This window comes from Halichoerus grypus, chromosome 5 (genome assembly GCF_964656455.1).
Source record: "Halichoerus grypus chromosome 5, mHalGry1.hap1.1, whole genome shotgun sequence".
Classification (NCBI taxonomy): Eukaryota; Metazoa; Chordata; class Mammalia; order Carnivora; family Phocidae; genus Halichoerus; species Halichoerus grypus.
Window position 1 is genome coordinate 44,029,918 of NC_135716.1, and position 24,099 is coordinate 44,054,016.

The 24,099-nt window shown below is 36.9% G+C and overlaps 2 protein-coding genes across 4 annotated transcripts in view; both read left to right on the forward strand.

Annotated features, from left to right (window-relative positions):
* The window catches only part of PIP4P2 (phosphatidylinositol-4,5-bisphosphate 4-phosphatase 2), a 56,295-nt gene extending 45,539 nt beyond the window's left edge, over positions 1–10,756 (forward strand). For both annotated transcript variants that reach the window (XM_036102979.2, XM_036102980.2), the window contains 2 exons: positions 8,258–8,348; positions 9,183–10,756. In XM_036102979.2, the coding sequence (XP_035958872.1) occupies positions 8,258–8,348; positions 9,183–9,326 (235 nt within the window). In that variant the 3' untranslated portion in view covers positions 9,327–10,756. The remainder of the gene's footprint in view (positions 1–8,257; positions 8,349–9,182) is intronic.
* A 9,653-nt stretch (positions 10,757–20,409) lies between these two features.
* The window catches only part of LOC118551422 (uncharacterized protein C8orf88), a 40,491-nt gene continuing 36,801 nt past the window's right edge, over positions 20,410–24,099 (forward strand). For both annotated transcript variants that reach the window (XM_078072238.1, XM_078072239.1), the window contains exon 1: positions 20,410–20,549. The gene's annotated coding sequence lies outside the window, so the exon portion shown is untranslated. The remainder of the gene's footprint in view (positions 20,550–24,099) is intronic.

The following is a 24,099-nucleotide window of genomic DNA, read 5'->3' on the forward strand; positions in this document are numbered from 1 at the left end:
CCATTCTCAACAAATTCTACTTAACATAAATATACAATACAGTTTCTTGCTTCTGTCCCTAAATCTCATCCTACTGGCCCTGGGATGACTTGGCTGGTCCCTTTCTCATTCCTGTGTACCTGGAAATCCCCTCCTTAACTTCCCAAATTAGTTCATACAGCCCTTGCTTCTATTACTCTACTACTCATCTACAGAAAACTTCTCGTTATTCTGCTGCTTGTTTCTTGAACAAAATTCTTACATTTTCCATACCTGAACAATGTCACTGTCATCTGCTAAGATGACTTACTTACTTTCTCATCTATTCACATCTTATCCTGCCCTTAAGCTGCATCTAGTAAAACCTTCCCTAGCTACCTCATCTGAAAGTTGTGTTATAAATAACATTGCTTGGCACCATCTTCAATTTTCAGATGTCCTTTATAAGGCCTGTAGTCCATAGGGGAGTATTGTAAAGGGAAAAGTTAATAATTTGAAGAGTGAATAGTTAGATGTTTGGGAAGTCTTGTATGATCTTTTTTCCTCTTGGGAGATTTACTGTCCATATTTTGTATATTAGAGGCTTTTGACTTTTACATCCAGTAATATGAAAGACTAGTTAACTATAACAAACATCCTTTTAAATGCATAGTTCAGTTCATATGAAAGTTAAGATACCCAAGGGCCAGAAATGAAGAGGAAAGGACAATCATTGCTGCCATTTCAAATATCCTGAGAGTATTTGCTGATCCTGGCGATCCAGGCCCTTGGGTTTCAATGTTCAGATGAATGAGAGGAAGGCCTTGGCCTTGCAGAAGGTGGAGAATAGGACTATCATCCCCTTACCCCCAGAAAAAGTCCTTAAGGCTGTTCTTCATGAAAAGAGTGGGTGGGAAAAAAATCCACCAGAAAAGGAATATTATAAAGTAGAGATTTTATAAGAACAGTGAGTTTGAGCCTTATATTTTACCTCATTTATGTGGTCTAGGAAAAGCCAGTCTCTGAAATAAATTTAAAGTGGTTTAGGGTTTGTATCATTCTAGGGAGCCTGGTAAAGGAAATGAAAATTCTCTATGGATGAAGCCACCCCTAAACCATTCTTATGGATTTCTTATATTAAGAACTGCCAAAATAAATTCTCAACAAAAACTACCAATCACTTGAGGAAACAAGGTACTATAAACAGAATCAGCATCAGAAACAAACAGTGTAATTAGATTCCCAAGGACTTCAGATATAATTATTAGATACAGAATATGTTATAGCCATGTATAAAATGTTTTAAAAAATAGAAATGAGAAAACAGATAAAACTTTGAGAGATTCTTGACTCTGGGAAACAAACTGAGGGTTGTGGAAGGGGAGGTCAGTGGGGGGATGGGGCAAACGGGTGAGGGACATTAAAGAGGGGTCGTGATGTGATGAGCGCTGGGTGTTATACGCAACTGATGAATTACTGAACACTACATCTGAAACTAATGATGTACTATATGTTGGCTAATTGAATTTAAATTAAAAAAAATGACCAAGCACACACAAGAAACTGTACACAAATTTTCATAGCAACGTTATTCTTAATAGACCCAAACTGGAAACAACCCAGATGTCCTTCCATGGTGAATGGTTAAACAAACTATGGTACTTCCATACCTTGAAATACTCAGCAATGAAAGGAATGAGATATTGATAACTGCAACAGTTTGGATGAATGTATGCTGAGTGAAAAAAAACAGTCCCATGAGGTTGCCTACAGTAGGATTCCATTTATGTAACATTTTGAAATGGTGAAATTTTAGAAATGGAGAACAGATTAGTGACAAGGTGGTGGGTACAGAGGGTGGGCAGGTGGGAGGGACGTAGGTGTGATTACAAGGATCCTTGTAGTGTTGGAACTGTTCTGTATCTTGACTGTGGCGATGGATACTTAAACCTACATATATGATAAGATTGTGTAGAGTTAAATACACACATACACAAATGAGTATAAGTAAAGCAGGAAATCTGACTATCAGTGGATTGTATCAGTGCCAATATCCTGGTTATAATACTATAACTGGTAGTTTGCCAGATGTTGTTACCATTGGAGAAATTGCATAAAAAAATTTTGAGATCTATTATTTCTTAAACTGCTTATGAATCTACAATTGTCTCAAAATAAAACATTTACTTAACAAAAACAACAACCAGGTAGATTTTAAAAGAAACAATAAAACTTACAAAAATTACAATGCAATGGACAGGTAAAGCAGCAGATGAAGCTGAAAACTGAAGTTGTGGATTAGAAGAGAGAGGTAAGTAAATTACCCAGAATCCATCAGGGACATACAGGTGAGAGTAATGTTAAGACAAATATATATGAGGGCATCTGAAATATAACTGATCTAGAAGGCAAAAACAAAGAATGAGATGGGGCATTTTGAAGAGCTAATCCCTAAAGATTTTCAGATCTATGAAAGACACGAACCCTTAGATTTGAAAAGAACAGTGAAATCCATCCAAAATAAGCAAATGCATTATAGTGAAATTGCAGAAAACTTAAGATAAAGAGAGGATACTAAAAGCCGAGAGAGAAAAGACAGATTTTTTTCTAAAGATTTTTCTTTTTTTAAGTAATTTGCAGACTCAATGTGGGGCTCAAATTCAAGACCCAGAGATCAAGAGTCACATGCTCCACCTACTGAGCCAGCCAGGCTCCCCAAGACAGATTTTTACTGTAAAAAAAGATAACAGTTCTGTCAACAAACATCTCAACAGCAACAGTGGAATGCAAAAAGTAAATTTTAAAAGTACTTAAAAGTATTAAGAGAAATTAACTGTCAAACTGGTATTATAGACCAATCTAAGCCATAGTAGAATAATGAAGGCAAAATAAAGGTATTTTCAAATGCAGACCAAAGAACACAAACAACAACAAATCCAGAACATATACCATCTTGATACCCTCACCAAAGAAACTACTAAAAGATAAACTTAGGGAAAATAGAAAAATATCCCAGAAGAAATTTCTACAAGGCAAGAATAAAAGGTAAACTTATAACTTGTAAACAGTCATCAGGAACATTGTATAAAATAGCAAAAACAACAGTAATGATAATATTAATGCTAATGAATTGGAGAAATAAAAATACAACAATTGAAATATTGGAGAACAAGAACATATAAGATGGGGCAGAATATTTGAAATTAAAGCTTTCTAAGATTCCTGTTTTTGTTAGGAGGGAAGATTTACTAAATGATTCTAATTTTTAAATGTTACGTATGTTAAATTTTACACATGACTGGTAAAATAGTAAAAATAAATTGTAAACTTTCTAAATAGTAGGTAGAAAATGAAATAAAAGAATCATAGTTAATCCACAAGAAGTCTAGAAAAAAGGGTGGAAAATCATAGAAAATACAGAAACCATAGAAAGCCAAAATAAGAGAGCAGAAATAATCCATATATATATATATCAGCTGTCACAATATATATAATTAGACAGAATCTGTCAGCAAGGCTTGCCAGAAATTATCAGACTAGACTGAAGTCTGTCTTTGTGCAGTTTGAAGAAGAAACTCATGAAATACGAGAGCATAGGATGCAAGTAAAAAAGGGAAAAAGGATCAAATCACAAAACCTTCACCAAAGGAAAGATATACCATGCAAACTCTAACCAACATAAAAATAATATTAGTATTAGTTAAAAGAGCAGATTGCTCTCTTCTTCCTTGTACCAGAAGAACTTTCAGAGTCTGACTGGCCACCCAGCTAACCACATTTTCTAGCCTCTCTTGAAGAAGGTTGTAGTCATGTGTTTAAGTTAAGGCAGAACTTTTCTTAATTCTCTCTCCCCTCTTCCATTTGGGCTGGAAAAGGCATCTGCCGCAGGAGACTTGTCACCCGTGCTATCTGACAATAGCAGTTAATCACAGAACAGCGGTCTACCAACCCTAAACTGTACATTTACCTTTGAATTCTTATATGCAAGAGAAATGAACTTTTTAAAAAATTTTACTTATTTATTTGACAGAGAGAGAGAGCACAAGCATGGGGAACAGCAGACAGGCAGGGGGAGAAGCAGGCTTCCCGCGCAGCAGGAGCCCAATGCGGGGCTCGATCTCAGAACCCTGGGATCATGACCTGAGCTGAAGGCAGACTCTTAATTGACAGAGCCACCCAGGCGTCCTATGAAATAAACTTTTTAAGCTACTGTATTCTGGATGTCTCTATTATAGCATTTAGCAGGTACCTTAAGTATCTCATATGCTTTAGGGTAAAAAGAATTATTATTATGGTCACTTCATCAAAAACAAATTCTGGGGGTGCCTCGCTGGCTCAGTTGGTAGAGCATGTGACCTCAGGGTCATGAGTTCAAGGCCTACACTGGGCATGGAGCTTACTTTAAAATAAATAAATAAATAAATAAATAAATAAATAAATAAATTAATTAATTAAAAGAAAAAACAAAAAACCCCACATAAATTCTGGATTTGTGTGCACCACATAATATGACTTCAAAATAAGTAAAATAAAAATTGATAACTATAAGGACTGTGCTCTTGTAGATCAAGGCATAAATATGAAAAGGTAAATTCTAATACTTTTAGAAGATTTTAAAAATATTTTTAAGAGAGGTAGGAAAGAATTTCCTACACAAGGCAGAAGAAAGCACAAACCTGAAAGGAAAATATTGATAATTTTTACTATATTGGAATTACCTTACATTACATTGATTTCATGAATAAAAACTCATTATCAGAAGATGTTACTTAAAATGAATTTTGAAAACCACAGGCTAGAATCCTCAGCAACAGTAGCATCTTTGTGCCAAATCAGAGCTGAAACTACCATCACGATTTCACCCCACTAACTGTTTGCAAGATCCCTAGTGGGTGTAGTTTAAAAATTTTTAATAACCAAGAATTTGCTCAGTTATTGGCACACTCTGTGAACCATGGTTTTGAGACAATCTATGAACTCACTAAAATGTGTATCGTATGCATGAGCTTTGTAAAGGGTCAGGAGCCGAATACCTCTATCACGATGTTACTAGCACCCTCTGCTGGACTGACATCCACCTGCATGCTCCCAGCCAGTGGCTGGATAAAGTTCTTACTCGGATGGGTTCACCTCACAATCCTATTTCTTAAACCGCCTCAGGCTTCTGCCTCTTGAAAACTATTGAGCCTTGCATGTACTTGAAGGATGGATGAGTCAGACATGATTGAGAACTGACAAAAGAGCCTTGATAATACTTCACCTTTGTGACCAACTCTTAGATTCAAAAATTAAAAAAACAACAACAACAAAAAACCCTTGGTAACATTGTCAGTATTAAGAACCTGTTTAGGTTGTTACATTCTATTGTAAAATCAGCTAAACTGCATACTTTCAGCAGGACTTTTGGTGTATAGTTAAAGAAGGGATGGCCAAGCCAGGCACAAATTATCTATTCGAAAAATGGTCTTAAGAGATTCTTTCGTGTTTGGCATTTTAAGGTCATCATTTGGCAGAAGTTTAGCATTAATAGTCTTTCTAAAATGTGCTTTTATCAGGTTTAGAACCTATGTTGAATCTTCTTTTCATGGGTCTTCATAATATTTTAAAACTATTTGTTTAGTAATGGTTTTTGTTTGCTTTTTAAGTAAAGGTTAATCTTGATAAAAAAACAAACCCACAGACTAAAAGAAGATATAAACAGAATAGATAGCTTCCTGGAATAATATGCAGATTGTGTAAATATCATCTGTGAGTCAGTGAGCTAAAGACAGCCCAAAACAAAGGAATAATAATATGAACAAGCAATTAATAGAGAAAAGAAAACCAGTAGTCAACTAGCATTGGAAAAGATGCTCAATCTTGCTAGAAATCATGTTAAAACCACAGCGAGGGACGCCTGGGTGACTCAGTCCGTTAAGCGTCTGCCTTCGGCTCAGGTCATGATCCTAGAGTCCTGGGATCAAGTCTCTGACTGCCGCTCCCCCTGCTTCTGCTCTCTCTCTCTCTGACAAATTAATAAATAAAATCTTTAAAAAAAAAACAAAACCGCGGTGAAATACCATTCACACGCATGAAATTGTCAAGCATGAAAACAATACCAAGTGTTGAAGTGTTGATGTGGGTGGAACACTGGAAGCTCTCATATAAAGATGGTGAGGATATAAATTTAGCATTTATTAAAGTTGAAGATATGTCTACAGTACAACCCAGCTATTCTGTTCCTAGGAATATATTTGAGAAATTCCTGCATATGTACATAGGGAACATAAAGGAGTGTTCAAAGCAGCTTTGTTATAATAGCCAAAAATTAAGGAAAAAAAACCCTTGACTGTCCATTAACAGGGAGAATGAGTAAACTGGTACTTTCATATAACAGAAGATAGTTGTGAAAATGAATGAATTAGATCTCCACATAGGAGTATGGAAGAGTCTCATGTAGAGTATTAAGCAAACAAAAAAGGGCAGATCACAGAGGCATAGTGTAGCACATACACATAAGAGGTTGAGCACATGCAAAACAGTACTACATATTGCATGCAGATACTACGAGATTTCTTAATCTAGGGAGTAGGTGCTTGTTGCTCATTACTTTATCCCTGTGATAATATGGCAGTTGAGTTGTAGAGTAACAGTAGGTTATTCCTTTTCTGGGAAGACTTCCCAGTGTAAGCTGGATGGTGAAAAATGAACCTGGGTTTTCTAAGGAGAATTCATGCATTGAAATTAATGTACTAAAGTGGATTCTTTGGCTCACAGAAAAGCTGCTCCAATATTCACTTAGGACCTTTTGACTTATTTAATACGCAATTCTAATAAACTGAGTTGGCTTGTAATCCATGGCAGATTAGATTGCCGAGGCATATACACAGGTAAATGAGAAACGACAGCCAGCTGTGCGGTATAAAGGCAGGGAAAACCACCAAACGCCTGCATAAGAATTAAAACTAAAAGTAGTTTAAGACTAACTCTAAAGGCAATGAATCTTATGTGTCCTGGTAACTCCAGATAGCAAGCTGTACACTACATTGATGATGACCCCAGGTTACCCAGATGTTTATGTCTCAGTTCAAGAATTCAGGAATATTTATATGTATTTGAAACATTATTCATCAATTTTTTTAAAAAGATTTGGAGTGTAAAGGAAACCATTTTTCTGTTATGCAAAATTAACCTCTTTGGAATAGCACATCTCTAAAGTATGCCTAGTAAGTAATGCATCTCTATATTCCACTTATTCAGCATACATTCCTGGAGCAATTACTGTGTGCTAGCCGTGATGTTGACACTGGCCATACAAAAGCAAATCAGATCCTTCATTATCTCATTCGCTAATACAGTGCCTCCTATATGATGTGTTTATGTATTTAGGCTTAGGAAAAGAAGAAAGTGCTAATCTGGCTGTGTGATCTCTGCTGTACTCATACCATTTTGAAAATTACAAAAATTAAAAGTAAATAACTAAAAACTATAGGATTTAAAACTTCAGTTGAGAAGTGTGGTAACAATATATGCTTTTATGAATTTCACATAGGCTTCTTGCAATATGTATTAAAAGATTTTGAAATCTCTTTAATTATGTAATCCTAATTCTAAAAATTTATCTTGAGAAAACAAAGAAAACTAAGAATGCTTTTAAATGATGTTTACCTGGCATTATTTGTAGTAATGAAAACCCTAAGCATCCAGTTAGTAGGGAATTGGTTAAATTATATTATATTCATCCATCAGAATTCCAATTAGAGAATATTTAATGACCTAGAAAAATGCTTATACTATGTTGGCGAATTACCAAAAAAACCCCCAAAACAAAACAAAAAACCGGCTGAAGGCAGAGATGCCAAAACACTAAGCGACTATTTATGGTAGTGGGATTATAGGTAATTTTCTTTTTCCTTTTTATTCTTTACTCTATTTTCCAAATTTTCTACAGTAAACATATACTAACTGTTATAACTGCAAAAAATCAAGCGCTATTTATAAGATAGCACATATTTTCCATACTAGAATATATTTTTTGAAATGTATTTGTATCTTGGAAGATCATTATTGACCACAGTGGTTCTTTTGTGGATACTGTCAATAACCAAGGCTTGAACTTTGGTTAAAGCCACTATAATATAATTTACCATTTATGATTATATTAACTCATTAAAAATGGCATTTTTAGGCATGTTCTTGTCTCTCAAATTAAAGAAATAAACGGGAGCACATGTCACTAGAGCCCATAGAGAAGTACTCACAGAGATGAGAAGGAGAAACTGCAGGTAAATAATGCTCTCTTTTGCTCATGACTTTGCAGTTCCTCAGTGGGTAGTGCACTTCCACGAAGACGCTGCTGTGCATATATCACCATTGGAATGATATGTATTTTCATTGGAGTTGGATTAACTGTGAGTATTACTCTACTCACTGTTAGAATTCTTTCTTCTCAACTTTTATCAGTAGTAAATGATGAGGCCTGGGACAACCTTCAGGGACCCCCAAAGAGCCTGCCTCCCTGGCATCCCAGTCCCAGAAGCTTCTGAAGGACTGTGGGCAATCTGAAGCCCAATCCACGGACCTGTTTTTAATGGAGCTTGACCATCCTGTGAAATGGTGTTTTGGGACTCCTGTAAAGGTCCTTGACATTGGGGGCTTTACCACCCATTTAACAAAAGCTCATTGTTTTTACTTAGTGCCATACCAAAGCAAAAGCAATAGTCAGTCAGCTCTGGAGGTCTGAAAAACCGTTCTCTTTATTCAAGTTAAGCACAGATTTATTACCATTATGGGGATGGCTTATTTTTAGAGGAGACTGAAGCTAAGTAGTTGGCACTGGGGAGTATTCTCTCCCAGGAGAAGGAGGAGTTACTGATCTTTTTTGCTACCATTGACTTCCCATTCTCCTTTGTCCCACCTGGTCCCATATTATTAGAAACACCCATCTTGTATCATACAACACTAAGGAGTTTAGATTACAGATTTAATTACTTATAGAAATAACATGTTCAAATGGGCTTTTTTGTTTATTTCATAAAATTTATAGTTAATATAACTAGCGGTATTGTCCTACTAAATTTTACTCTGCTAGTGATAGTCAACAAATTCATCAACTCATATTTCATAGGAATATTGTGGCCTCGGATATATTTTATAAAAATCACATGTAAGCCAACACAAGCTCTTTAAGCAAATATTTGCTTGAAGTTTTTAATCTTTTGTTATTATATTGCTTTTTATTTTAGGTTGGCACCCAAGATTTTGCAAGGCGATTTCATGCAACCTATGTTTCTTGGGCAATTGCTTATCTCTTAGGTTTGATCTGCCTTATCCGAGCTTGTTATTGGGGAGCCATAAGAGTGAGTTACCCAGAACACAGTTTTGCATAAGCTTGCTTATAATTCAGTGCTGCAGGTGAGAGTATCTAGCAGTTCTTGATAAGCTACTCTGGACATCTTTGAATCATTCATCCTAATGGATTCCATTCTGGTTTCTGTATAAAGTTTCAAGACTTTGGGAGTATTTTATGAACAAATGCTCATTGCACTACATTATATGCAAATAGTTTGTTTTGCTGCTAGGTTTTCAGGCTCCGAATAATAAAACTGTGTCTTCATGTTCTTTTACATCTCTTAAAGATATTTTTGGATTTGTCACCAAACATTACATATAACATCACCCTTCCATTATTTTTAAGTCAGTTATTCCATTACTTGCTGATCTGTGAGTATTCCCAAGGAGTGTTTATAAATGTTTCTACAATAGCTTCACATTTGTACTCACATTTTAATTAAACAGTATCAAAATTGCTTGCTTTAAAATCTAAGCAATATGCATTTTGCTTGAACTGCTTACTGTAACTTTAACCTAAGATCATAGTAACCTTATTCAGGAAAAAAAAATTGAGTGTACCTTCAAAGACTTGACATTCTTGTCAGATAAAAACCATTTCTAGATACTGTATGCTTGTTTTTTGTTGTTTGTAGAAAGATACAATATTTTGGTAGTAATTTAAAATACAAGAATGAAATATTTATTTGTCCACAGTTGGAGATAATGTTGGATAAATGTTTTTTCTCAAAGATCACAGGACTTTTGTCTTTCATTTTTGTCTGCTTTTTTATTTACTAATTATAAAAGTTCTGGTCTAGATTTATGAAATTTAATGTTAATCAGCTGTATGTTTTCCTTTATAGATGTTGGAGGAAGTATTTCACATAACGTGTTTTATAATACTTAACCATTTAAACAAAGATATATTTACACTGGGTTGCCCCCATTTGCATTAGATCATGGTAAATTTTTCTTATTGGGCCAATTATGGACTACTTATATAAGAAGAGAGCCTATGACATTTTACACTAGCTAAAATGTTGGGATTAGAGGTATTTACTCTTACCATTCTTCTCAAATATAGCTGGTCTGATAGTTACCCAATTTATTCAAGAAAGTAGATCAAAGACAAAAAGCAACATAGTTTTCTAAGAATTCACTAGGATTTAAGGAATCAGCTCTTGCACTGCCCGTCTTTGCAGTTTTGAAAAAGAAATTGCTTAATTGAGAAATAATGTTCTAAAGCCTTTAATGTAGTAGAATTAAGATAAAGAGATAATATGAGTAAATTAATTGGCTATTCCAGAGATAAGAGTAATAATTTAAATTATTTATGTTCCTGACTAGTATAAAAATGTACTCATCAGAGAATTTGGAGCAAAATACTTGTAAACTTCAAAGAGTAAATGATAAATGTCTAAATGCAGTAGCTCAGGATTATATGTACCTTTGAAAATACACTAATAAAGATTATTGTTCAAAACTACCTTGTTATATTCCATTTTTTAAAAATAAGATGGTGTTTCCAAAATTGCCTTGAGTTATTACTCTAAAGGAGTTTTCATGTTTAAGAACACATACAATGTTTATTTATATAATATTCACTTATGTTTTTTCTAGTATTTTCATGGTTTCATTTTAAAAGTACAGATTTTCAATCTCTTTGTGATACTTTTGATGTAAGGTATGAAATAAGAATCTGATTTATTTCTTAATGGTTAGCTCTTTGTAACAGCATTATATATCGAATAATCCATTCTTTTCCCACTAATTTGAAATCCCACATTAAATTATATGCTGCATGATCATTTTCCTTTTGGACTATAATTCCATGATAGCAGGAACTTTGGTGGTCTTGCTCACTACTTTATCTTCAGCATTTAGAACAGTACCTAGTGCATTTGTGTTCAGTAGATATTTGTTGCATGAATGAATAAATGATTGAATGAATTGGTATGTTGAATTCTCATCCCTTGGATTTGGCCTTTATATTTTGTTACAGAATGTATGGGTGAATATTCATATAATCTTTTGTTAAGGAAAAACTTCCTAAGTAAAACCCCAAAGCAGAAATCATACAAAAGGATTGATAGATTGTATGATAAAAAGAAAAACAAAACTTCTGTGTGAAAAAAATCATAAGCAAAGCCAAAAGATAAACTGTATTTCCAAAATAGTAGAGAGAATTAATCTTTTTAATACAGGAAGGAACTAAAGGCATGAAAAATCAATTCATGAAAGAAGAAATACAATAAGTAAAAACATGAACTTCTTTTCAATTTACTAATAATCAAAGAATATAAGTTAAAATAGAGATACTATTTTTTACCCAGCATATTAACAAAGAATGAAAAAGAGTGATTAATCCCTGTAATGATGAAGATATGAGAAAGCACACACAAAAACACAGTCTTTGACATAGTAATTCTGTTTCTAGGAATTTATCCTAAAGGTGTTCTGGATAAAAGAACAAATATATTTGTACAATGATGTTTATCACATTTTTGTTTATAATAGGGATTAAAATTAAGAAGTCCAAAAATTAAGCAAGAAGGGATAAGTGAAATAAATTATGGTACACTCATAATATGAAATAGTAGGTAGTCATTAACAAGATGATGAAATTTCTCACCTAATTGAATTGGCAATGGTTCACAAAATACTGTGTGACAAAATCATATTACAAATCAAAATGTACAGTGTAATCCACTTTTTGAAGAAAATGATTTTATGTGTATGTGTTCACAAAACTAGGGAAAATTGAACACTAAAATATTAAGAGGGGTTATCTCTGGGTGATAAAAGATAATAACTTTTTAAAAAATTTCTGTACTAGATTAACAGTTGGAAGGTTTAGGTTTTGCTCTTGATGAATAGATAAGAATGTTACGTGATGATCACATCAATATTTGTTCCATTTTTATTTAGATTCTTGAAGAGCTTTAAAATAAATTTATTAAATCCAAACCAATGCATTTGATTCATAAAACCTTAAGTTTTAGAGTTAATATATAATTAAGCTTAGTCTTATGTGAATTAACATAAATTTTTAATTAATTAAATCCAAATTTTTGAGACTTTATACCCAGTTTTATTTAAAGTAGAGCATTCCTCCCAATGCCTGGTACAGATATGAAACACAGAAAATGCTGGGAAAATGTTATTTGAAAGAATACAACCCAGTCACTAATCAGAAAAGGAAGGATTTTTTTTTTGTCCCTGCTGTACAAAGTAGTAAAAAATGGTCTAGTTCTTCTTAGAAAAGAGAAATATGGAACCACGCTCAGTTATTCTTGAGCAAGTCATTTGTGAGAGTACATGTGTCATTTAGAAGATCCGATAACAGGTGTCAGGTACAGTGCTGGTCTCACAGCGCGTGCAGTTTAACAGCCACAGGAAGCCTAGAAAGCACGTATTCTTTTATTTAAATTAATTAATTAGTTATTTATTTGAGACAGAGAGAGAGAGCACAAGCAGGGGGAGTGGCAGGCAGAGGGAGAGGGAGAAGCAGGCTGAGCAGGGAGCCCGATGCGGAACTGGATCCCAGGACGCTGGGATCATGACCTGAGCCGAAGACAGATGCTTAACTGAGCCACCCAGGCGCCCAGAAAGCACATATTCTTGTTTCTGTTTTACTAGAAGAAATTGAATTGTCACTCTCATAGTTCTGGATTTTAAGTAGCACAGGCATCTGCATTCAAAACAAGCACTCCCAGATGATTTTGATGTAGGTTTTCCTGGATCATACTCTTGAGAAACACCACACTATACCGTGCACATAACGTTTGCGTCGACTTTCACTCGCGTTCACATTTTCTTACGTACAATATGCTTGGTATTTCAGTAAATAATGACATTTTTTTGTTTAGCTTTTGTTTCTAGTTTTGATCTAGCGATACTTGTGCTTGTATGTTATGAAATTACAGCCTTTCCATGTGCACTGTCTCACAAATTGCTATAAAGTCTAAACTTGCGGGGCGCCTGGGTGGCTCAGTCGTTAAGCGTCTGCCTTCGGCCCAGGTCATGATCTCAGGGTCCTGGGATCAAGCCCTGCATCGGGCTCCCTGCTCGGCGGAGAGCCTGCTTCTCCCTCTCCCACTCCCCCTGCTTGTGTTCCCTCTCTCGCTGTCTCTCTGTCGAATAAATAAATAAAATCTATAAAAAAAAAAGTCTAAATTTGCACTTATTTGATGTTTTGGTGCACATGTATATATATATATATATATATATATATATATATATATCTATCACACACACACACACACACACACACACACACACACACACACTAAACCTGAAAAAAAACCCTGGTGTTTACTTATCTGCCTTACATATATGTTAATATTTAATCTCTATGTCATAGTTATGACTCTACCCTTGAAGAAGCTCAGAGAGGCTAAGTAATTAAAGGTCATTCAGTGTATATGTCACGGAGCCAGTTGGAATCCAGCAATCTGCCTTCAAAATTTATCTGCTTTCCACTACAGCATGAGATTTTATTGTGCTTTGCTTTGTACAGAAAAACTTTTGAATTTTGTGCCCCCTGCTGTTCATTGTCTATAACTCATTTGTGGAAAGAAAATTGAAAAATGTTTGCCCTCAGTATTCATTTCACAAAGAATAGAATACTACTTTTTAAATATTTTTATGAATTTGATATTATATCCAGCTTTATTTTAGAGCATTTTATGTAACAAAATATTATTACCTGTATTTATTTTCTTTTTTATAGTTACCATAAAATCATAAGACTGCTAGGAATATTACATATTAAATATGAGGAAATTGACGTACAACAAATTTTAATGTAAATTCTTTTTCTTGTGATAGCAATATTAAAATGATTGGTAAATAGCACAAAGTGCTAAAAAGGATCTGTAAAGGTTTTCCATTTTAAAAATCATTTTACACGCTCAGTTACAAATTTAATGCTAAGATTATGTTTGGATAAATATACATGTATTTGACTTGAGGTGGAATACTATGTGAAAAACAGAAAAATAAAAAGCCTATATTCTTTTGGGAGCCCATAGACTAAGGTATCAGATAAGGCTACAGAGCTAAAAAGTGAGTATGGTTTGTAATTTGACAGTTGAGAGTCTTTGATCTACCGCACAGGTAGTCTTTTCAGTTTTGTCAGTGTAACTAAGCTCATCTAAGGTAACTTGCTAAATAGAAAGTGATTACACACATTCTTGACAAATTTTTAAATTTACCTTGAGTGGCTTATGCATATGTATAGGTACTAATGGTTGGTTGTAGAGCTACTGAAAGTTTCCAGTGTTCAAATCATTTTTTTCTGAAAAACCTTGCTGCCCTGTCTGATATTTCTACATCAGATATACCTTTGGCTGAAGATATTGGATATTTAAATAATTATGGAGAAAATGTGTTATATTTTCATTAGTTTTTAAGCTTTTAGCAAGGGTAAGGTTAGGATATTTGTAGAGAATTCCTTAGCTGATGCAATGCTTTATTTTTTCCTGGCTTCTTGAACACCTACCTGCCTTACTCCTTCCTTTAAAAGTTCTTCTCTACCTACCATCTGCCATCTACAAATCTCCTTTCACTCCCCCCATAATCAATGCAGACTTCAGTACCTGGTTTTCATTCTTACCATATGCCATTGATTTAAATGTCAACGTGAATGGACTAATACTGTGGTCTGGACTCAGTTCTGATTCCATCAAGTCTAATGACCTTCCATTCCACTTCTGCTCGTCATCTCTAGCTGTATGGTGGGTGCTCACACTTAGAAGCACTCCATCTCTGAACTCTTATGCTCAGATACCCACTCTCTGGACCTGGACCTCCTCTATCCTTACAAAATCTTCACTCTCTTTGTACCATTAATTCATGGAGTATCACCTTCAGCACTTCGTTTTTAAATTATCTTCCAGTCTATCATCTCCTCTATTTCCAACGAATCTCACAATCACACAGATTAATACCACTATAGATTTTTAATTTTCTTTTTTTTAAGATTTTATATATTTATTTGAGAGAGAGAGACAGAGTGAGAGAGAGAGCATGAGCAGCGGGGAGGGGCAGAGGGAGAGGGAGAAACACACTCCACGCTGAGCCGGGAGCCCTATGTGGGGCTGGATCCCAGGACCCTGAGAACATGACATGAGCCAAAGACTGATGCTTAACTGAGTGAGATACCCAGGTGCCCCAGATTTTTAATTTTCACCTTCAGCTGCTCCTCAGCATTGTTTACCTATCTCCAGCAGTTTCTGCAAGTTTCCCACAGATACTATTTGAAAACTTCAAAATCCTAAAACCCCTTATCATACTTTCCACAGCAAACCCCCTTCCTCTGATAGGAGATGATTTCACCTATTCTTACCTCTGTCCCTTCCCTCTGCCTACACTCTAGATCCATCCCAGTCCCTCATTCCTCAGGAAACTCACAATATCTTTTCATTATTTCTATCCATCTGGCTGCCCACATCAATAACTGGCATCACCATTTTCACTTCTCATTCTCACACCCTTTTACAGTCCATCAGGTCTCCTTTATTCTCTCAAGTTCATGCACTTCTCTTTCTTCATGTCCAGACCTACCTTACTTGTTATCAATCAACACTGCCGTTGTTACCTTAGAAGTCTCTGAACTGATCCCTCTGCTGCTGTTCTTGCTTTGCCTGCTCCCTGTCCCTCTCCTCAGTCCATCCTAAACTGTTACTTAGGTGATTCTTTTCCGAATGTACGTATGATCTTTTCATATCTAAAGTCCTTCAATGTCTCTCTGAAGACTCATCCATCTGTAGCCTAATACTGAACCACTTACTCAAGCCGTGCCTCATATTTTGTGTTTCTGCAGTGTTGAATTACTAGTGTTTTTTGTATTCACTGTTCTTTCATTTCTGTATGCCTTTGGACATGTCCTTTTCCCTGCAAGGCATATCCCTAAGTTGGGATATAACTTCTTTTTATCCTTGAAAATTCTGCTCAGGCGTTACCTCCTTTAGGAACCCTTCCATGATCCCTCTTCTTTCTGTCACCCCCAATAGAATTATTTCTTTCCTTGTACTACTTCTGTTCCAAGTATATACTTCTAACTACTACCCTTATTTTATTAGTTTATAGGTATTCAAAAAAAAATACTATTTCAGAGACAGAGCATGAGCAGGAGGAGGGGCAGAGGGAGAGAGAGAATCACAAGCAGGCTCCCCAGAGAGCACAGAGCCCAGACCAGGGGCTTGATCTCACCGCCCTGAGATCATGACCTGAGCCAGACACTTAACCGATGAGCCACCCAGCGCCCCTGGTTTATCGGTACTCTCAAGACTATCATCCTTTTCTTGCTGATTTTTCCTCATACTGGCTTATTTCAGTTTGTCTTTGTATCCTCAGTGCCTGGCACCTAAGAAGCATAGATCTTCAAAACTTTTTTTCTGAAATGAGCTGAATAGGACCAAGTCTCTATTACGGTTTTCTAATGAATTGCTCTAATGATTATATGAGTGTGTGCGTCTGTGTGTATATATCCTCCATAAAATGCTTTGTAAATGTTTGTGGAATAAGTGAATGAGAGGCAGACTACTGGCAGGAGGCTAGTAAGGAGATCATTTGGTAAACACTAGATAATGCTGTCTCTTCAGCTTTTCCCAACTCCCCAGGCTTTCAGTAGCACCACCCAGGCACACACACGCCATGGGAGTGACTTCATCAGAACAATTAGCTTAATGAATTGGAATTGTCTGTTTGTGAATCTGCACCCTCACTAGACAGTGTATTTCATGAGAGCAGGTAATCAGTTTGTGTGTGTTATGTGTGCTCATACAGGGTTTTATTAACTAAAAGGAAGGTACTGTGAAGATCAAGTCAAATAAGATGAAAATATAATGGTAACAAAAACCTCTACTTACAATTAATAAAAGACTCATTTAACTGTGAATTATCCTTCTAGTTGGGATTCCTATTTCCACTCTTGCTTTTCCTCAATCCATTCTCCAAATCTTTTTTAAACCAAAGTAAATATTTACTTAGAAGCAACATAATGGCATCCAGTTACAAATTTTAAAAAAGCTGACGAGTACCAGCTATTAAAACAATCCATAAAAGTATTTTAATTAACTGCCTGAACCATCCCTATTTTTCCCTGTATTTTTACTTTTATGTATTTTGATTGCCTCTTCGTTTGACAATTTTGTAATGCATTTCCTTTGTGAGAGTAAATAGTTTGGTATTTTCTCCAGCATAGTTAATAAAAATTTATTTTTTATTATTGAAAATTTCGAAAAGTTAAATTTCAATAAAAACTTTAGTCATGTCAGTTTCTAGTATTGCTAAGTTTGGGGAAACCTGTTGAGTTTCTTATGTGAGCTCAATGATTTTGGAGCATTTTAAGTTTTTCCTGATCAGTGTGATTAACCTTAAATATTCTTGAAAGTACTCGCTAACTTGTCAAGCTGTTGTTGTTGAAGTGTATTATCTAGATTATCCTTGTAGATGCCACTATCTCTTGCCAAGGCAACAAGAAATTTTCCAAAGTTTCAATGTATTTATAGGATTCATTCTTCAATTGATTACTAAAAAATTTTGGACTCTATAACTTCTATTTAAAATTTACTTCTTCCTCTTGGGGCGCCTGGGTGGCTCAGTTGTTAAGCATCTGCCTTCGGCTCAGGTCATGATCTCAGGGTCCTGGGATCGAGCCCCACGTCGGGTTCCCTGCTCAGTGGGAAGCCTGCTTCTCCCTCTCCCACTCCCCCTGCTTGTGTTCCCTCTCTCGCTGTGTCTCTGTCAAATAGATAAATCTTTAAAAAAATAAAATAAAATAAAATAAAATTTACTTCTTCCTCTCAATGGATTACTGATTTTGGTTTGGTCTAAAATTTTTTTTCTTCAAATTAACTTTTTTGTCACAATAATTTCTGTTGATTTCATATAGTAATATATACAAAATAATTTTATTGTATAACGTATATATAATTGTATATGTTATATTGTTAAATATTTTCTTGAAGAAGAAAACTTCTATTTTGACAAGATTGATGAGAACTGACAAGTGTAGGTTTTCTGTATCTGGGGATTGGAAGGATTTATTGACTCCATTGTCCACAGACCTCTGGTGCTTCATGCCGTAGGACATGCCAGATGAGTTGTCTCAGTGGGGGTAGGAGTGTTCCTGGAAGCCATTTCTATATCTAAATAGCAATAACTTAACTATGTATGAAAGTAATTCTGAAACCACACCTTTTAAAATGGAAATCCTATCATCTTACTGCCCCACTGTCCCATTGGTCTTGTAGTAAAATTTCACCTCCCTACTGGACCCTACAAAACCTTGTATGTTTTTGGCTTTTCCCTTCTCTCCATACTCATCTTTAATATTCTCTTCTTGCTTTCTCTTGCCTAGCCATACTGATCTCACATCAGTTTCTGAATTTTGCCAAACTTTGTTTTTCTTGCTCCAGGGCATTAAGATCTCTTCTGCTTACCTAGACACTTTTTTCCCATTTTTCATGAGCTTTAAGGTGTACTTAGATGATCCCTTTTCAGAGAGGCGTTCCTTCTTTAGTTACCCCATTGTAGACAAGCTTTCTTTGCCTTTAAACAGCATCCTTTGGAGGTTACCTGTCTTTTGAGTTCTCTAAATACTTCTTTCCAGATGCATACATTTTCTCAATCAGCATCCCTTTCCTAATCCATTTTGTCCATTATATGCTTATGACATATGTGTGTATGTGTATAGGCCTATATACGTATGGGTATATATTTTCTGAATTTATAAAATAGCTGATACAGGTCCCACTCTGAATTCATCATTTCCCTCCTCAAATCTGTTCTGCCTTTTGCATTCCCTACCTTATGTTACTACCACCTATTCACTTGTTTGCCCAAGTCAGAAACTTAAGAGTCACCTAGATTCTTCTCAGTCACCCCTTCCATGCAATCTGTCACTAAACTCTGTTGATTTCACTTCAGCAACATCTCTCAGATCTTCACTCCTTGTATGACATAATTTCTTACTGGAGTTACTGCAAACGCCGCCAAGGAAGCCGTCTTGTAGCCTGTTTCATATTGCTCTACCTCCCTGCCCTCAAAATTCTGCCCTCCATACTGCTGTGAGAATGATCTTTCAAATATTCAAAAAGACAAACTATGAGAAATTTAAGACCTAATTCACGTCCACTTCTGTTTCATTTCCCCACTATCGGTTCCCTAACTCCAGGTACTCCACACTAGACAAGTTTTTTCCTTCTGCATTTCCTTTCCTCCCTTCCTCCCCCCCCACGCCCCCCCCCCCCCCCCACGCCAAATGCAACACACCAGCCCCGCACTGCTCTGAAAACGACTCGGACATCCCAGGCCTAAGGGTCGGGTTAGGCATCCCTTGTACTGTGCTCCCAACCTGAATCTGTTCCTCTATCACAGTCCGGAGCACGGCCCACTAAACTGTCAGCTAGCCCAGGCGCCCGGCGGGTTGTGAGTCCTGTGATGGCAGGACTCTGCTGTTCTCCCGGGTAGCGCCCCCATGTCCCCGCAGCCTACTGCGGGGGCACCCACACGGACACTCCAAGAACAGAAAAAGCGTGAATGAAAGAAAAAAGGTGAAGACTGAAAATAAAGGATTCGGATGGTGTTGCTTCAACTAATCTTGGTCTTTGGGGACAGCAGTCTGAGATAAAGTATTCCTGCCTGGCAACCGTTTCTGACAGCCGGAATCCTAGCACCGACCGGGGCTCCTCGGCGGCGCGGAGAACCGCCCGCGCCGTCGGGGCCGGCCGGCAGCTCTGACGCGGGAGGCACTCAGTCGTCAGCACACGGGCAGCCTGGCTCACAGAGGCGGCCTCGCTCACAGTCGCTGCCTGGAGCCCGCCGCTCGCCCTCCCCCTCTCGGGCAAGCAGGGCCGCCGACTGGGGTCCCGAAGGCTGTTCATGCGGGCGCGCCCAGTACGGGGCGAGCCTGCCAGCACCTCCGAGAGGCCACCCCCGGTCTCCTCCGCCCGCAGCGCGGCTGCTAGAAAACCCGCGCGGGTCCCGCGCGCCCAGTACGCCCTGAGAAGCGCGCGCGCGACCGGCTTAACGGTTCTGGCCCCGCGGGCCTGCGGCCGCGCTCGAGGCCAGCCACCCGAGGCCCCGCCCCGCGCCCGCCTCGCGCCCCTCGTAGCCGCCGTCGGCCCCGCCCCCGCCACCCCCGTCGCCCCCGGCCTGGAGCGGACTCGCGGCGGGAGCCGTTCCCCGACGGGCAGCGGGGCGCTGGGTCGCCGCGTTTGGGCTGAGCGCGGCGACGCTGCTGCCCCGAAATCCTCCCCGATCTTGAGGCGGTAGGTGGCTGGGGAGGATGAGCCGAACTGGGGGGGCAGAAGTCGGGCCCGGGTGTGAGGAGGCGGTGGGCGCCGTCTCTGAGGTCGGACACCGGGAAAGTTGTGAGGGAGGGAGGCCCTGGGGTCGGGCGGGACAAATCAGGCAGGGGCCCCCATAGGGTCCCCAAGGTGGGTCGTAGAGTGTGAGGGAGCGAGCACGTCGAGAGGATAGGGTGGTGACTGGTGTGGGAACACCCGGCGAGGGGCAAGTGGCTGAGGGAGAGTTACACTGCGGAGGGCATATTAAAACAAAAAACAGAAACGCCTGATAAAAAGTAAGTACATAGCGCCCTCTGTCCCAGGACCTGGTCCTTTGTGGTGGCATGGTCTGAAGACGTTTTGTCCCCCATACCCTGGCACCGTCACTACTAATTTTGGGCAAATTTTTTTTCTTTGGCATTATTGTAGTTGTTTTTATTAATAAAATAAACAACAAATTAATAATTAATTAGATGAAATTATATTCAATAGAAAAGAAAACCCAGCAGGAAAAAAAAAGTGCCAAGAAACCATATATGGTTAATTCACAGAAGAAAATCAAATGGTTCATGAAAGTATATGAAGATACACCACATAATTTATATGTAAAGATGTGCCATTAAAAAAAAACTGAGATGTAATAGACATATAACAGCTTCAGGTTTACAACATAATGATTCAATATTTGTGTCAAAAGGTTTTCATTGCTGGTAATTTAGGCAAAGTTACATATCCACAAGCACCCATTATCTAGACAGTTTTATCCAATGTAAGTGTTAAATTTTGTTTCTATTGAAAGATACATCACAGAGAAAAACGATTTTTTTTGATCAGTTGTAAAGAGAAGGCATGAAATGGAAAATATGGAACACTCTCTCCTTTTACAACTTTTTGATAGCTTAAATTTTTCCTGAATGTGGCAGCCTGATTTGTGGAATATAAAATATCTTTTATCACCTAAGTCATAATTGGTTTATCTCTTACTCACCTGTATTTCCTTTATATTACTTTTCATCTATCAGTTTAGCAGTTTGTGCTGTTTACTTACAAGCGGCATGTGGCTTCAAGGAATCCTAACTTTGTATAATATTTTGAAGTAGAAAATTGAGATTAAATCCTATCTGATTATCATATGGGAAATATATATGGGGTAGATGAAAACATGGTCTTTTCACTTCTCAGATTATTTAATTTTATATGATCTTATTTCTTTTTATTTTAATTCCAGTGTAGTTAACATGCAGTGTTATATTAGTTTCAGGTGTGTAATACAGTGAGCCAGCAATTCCATAGAGTACTCAGTGCTCATCAAGATAAGTGTGCTCTTAATCCCCTTCACCTATTTCTCTCATCCCCTTCACTCACCTCTCTTCTGGTACCCATCTGTTTGTTCTCTATAGTTAAGAGTCTGTTCCCCCCCCCCCACTTTGTTCCTTTGTTTCTTAAATTCCACACAGTGAAATTTGTCTTTCTCTGACTGGCTTATTTGGCTTAGCATTATACTCTAGATCCATCCATGTTCCAAGTGGCAGGATTTCATTCTTTTTTATGGCTTAATATTCCAATGTACCTTTATGTATGTGTATACATATAGATATATGTGCATATATACATCTATAGATATATGTGTATATATCCATTAATCTATATGATCTTTTTTTGTGTGTGTGTTCTAATAAAACTTTATTTTTTTTGTCCTTTCATACTTTTTTATATGATCTTTTTTTAAACATTTATTTATTTGAGAGAGAGCGAGCACGCGTGCCTGTGTGTGTGGCGGGGAGGGGCAGAGAGAGAGGGAGAGAATTTCCAGCCGACTCCCCCCTGAGTGCAGAGCCTGACGCAGGGCTGATCGCAGGACCCTGAGATCCTGACCTGAGCCGAAATCAGGAGTCAGACGCTTAACCAGCTGAGCCACCCAGATGCCCCTGATCTTATTTCTTAATTGCAGCAAAACCCTCAGCACTTTCTGAAGAAATGTAGAATTTAAGTTGGAAATTTTAAGTATAGTATCTGGCTTCTAAATACAGTACATGGTATGTATGTTTCTTATGTCGTGACCCATGGTAAGTAAGGCACTGTACCATGTCTACAGAATGAGGAAAGCATAGTAATCTTATAATTTATTTAGCATTCTAGAAAAATGATAAATTGAGGATATGGAAATTATTAGTAACTACCAATTTATTCAGCAAGTCTTTATATATAAATGTCCCTTTTCATAATTCATTAAAAAAATCCAATAAGCAATGTCCACATGGAATACTAGAGAGTCAGATGTCTTTTACTTACCAAACATGCAAGTTTAGAGACAAGGGCATGAACTTTATAGTTAAATCCTCATTTTTACCAAATATATACTATGTGAACTTGAGAATCTCATTTTTCTGAGTATTAGGTTTCACATCTATAAGGTTACTAATAATGATTTTCTACATATGGCTTAAAATTAAGTGAAATATTTATAAAGAATTTAGTATGTAATAGGACCTCAAAAAATGGAGTTTGAATTAAAAAAGAATAGTATATGTTGCATAGTAAGATTATGTCCCAATTGGTCAGTATCTGTGCTTATTATCCCATTGTACTGTATTTTAGAAAATTCTAGGCTAATTTATAATATCAGAATTGGTTGGTCTTTAGGATTCATAGCTTGATTTTTTTTTAAACAGAAAAGGAACCTAAGATATAGTTAAGTATTGCTAGATGTAGAATAGCAACTAAAGCTTCCTGACATGCGGACCAATATTCTATTTCTAGCAGTTGGCCTTTTAAGATGATTTTTTAAATATGTGTAAACTTGGAAAAAAACTTTATTCAGTAGCTGTTTCTCAGCATGTATTAATAGAATGAAATTTTTGAGACATTGGATCAAAATGTTCTTTAAAAAATACTTATACTACAAGGCTGTATATTCATAGTTTAAAAGACAACTCCATGATTGGCCCACTACTTGTTATCCATTGTCGTTAGTAGGATTCTTTTTCTTTTGCAAGTGTTGTCCTTTCTTAACAGTTGATACCATAAATGCCTACCCTAGGTAGTACTAGTAGCTTCAAAGGAAACTTTTGGAGCTCTACATTGGGTGAGTGAGGCAGATTTTAGAGTTTAAGATTATTTTATATAATGATTTTGTTAGTTCAGTTAATCTTTATTATTTTTAACCTAAACTGAGAATTAGGCTTTGGTTTGTGGAGTCCTGTCCTTCATAGATTATGATCCTGTGGATCAGTTTTACAGTGATAATTACTATAAATACTTGCCTTTTCCGTTAATAACACTAACGTTAACATGATGTTAACAATAACGTAACATGATGCTTTTGTATACTGTGCATCCCAGACTTATTCCCTATAATATCAGTATCTCTATGCAGGTATAGTTTACTTAAAAAATATTAAATAGAATACTATCTGGCATTATCTTTTCTCATTTCCTTAACTCATGTGAATTTATATATCTGGAGCCCTTGCTTAGTTTTCCTACTATAAATTGAAAGGGTGGGTGATACTAAAAGATCTTTTATTTTTTG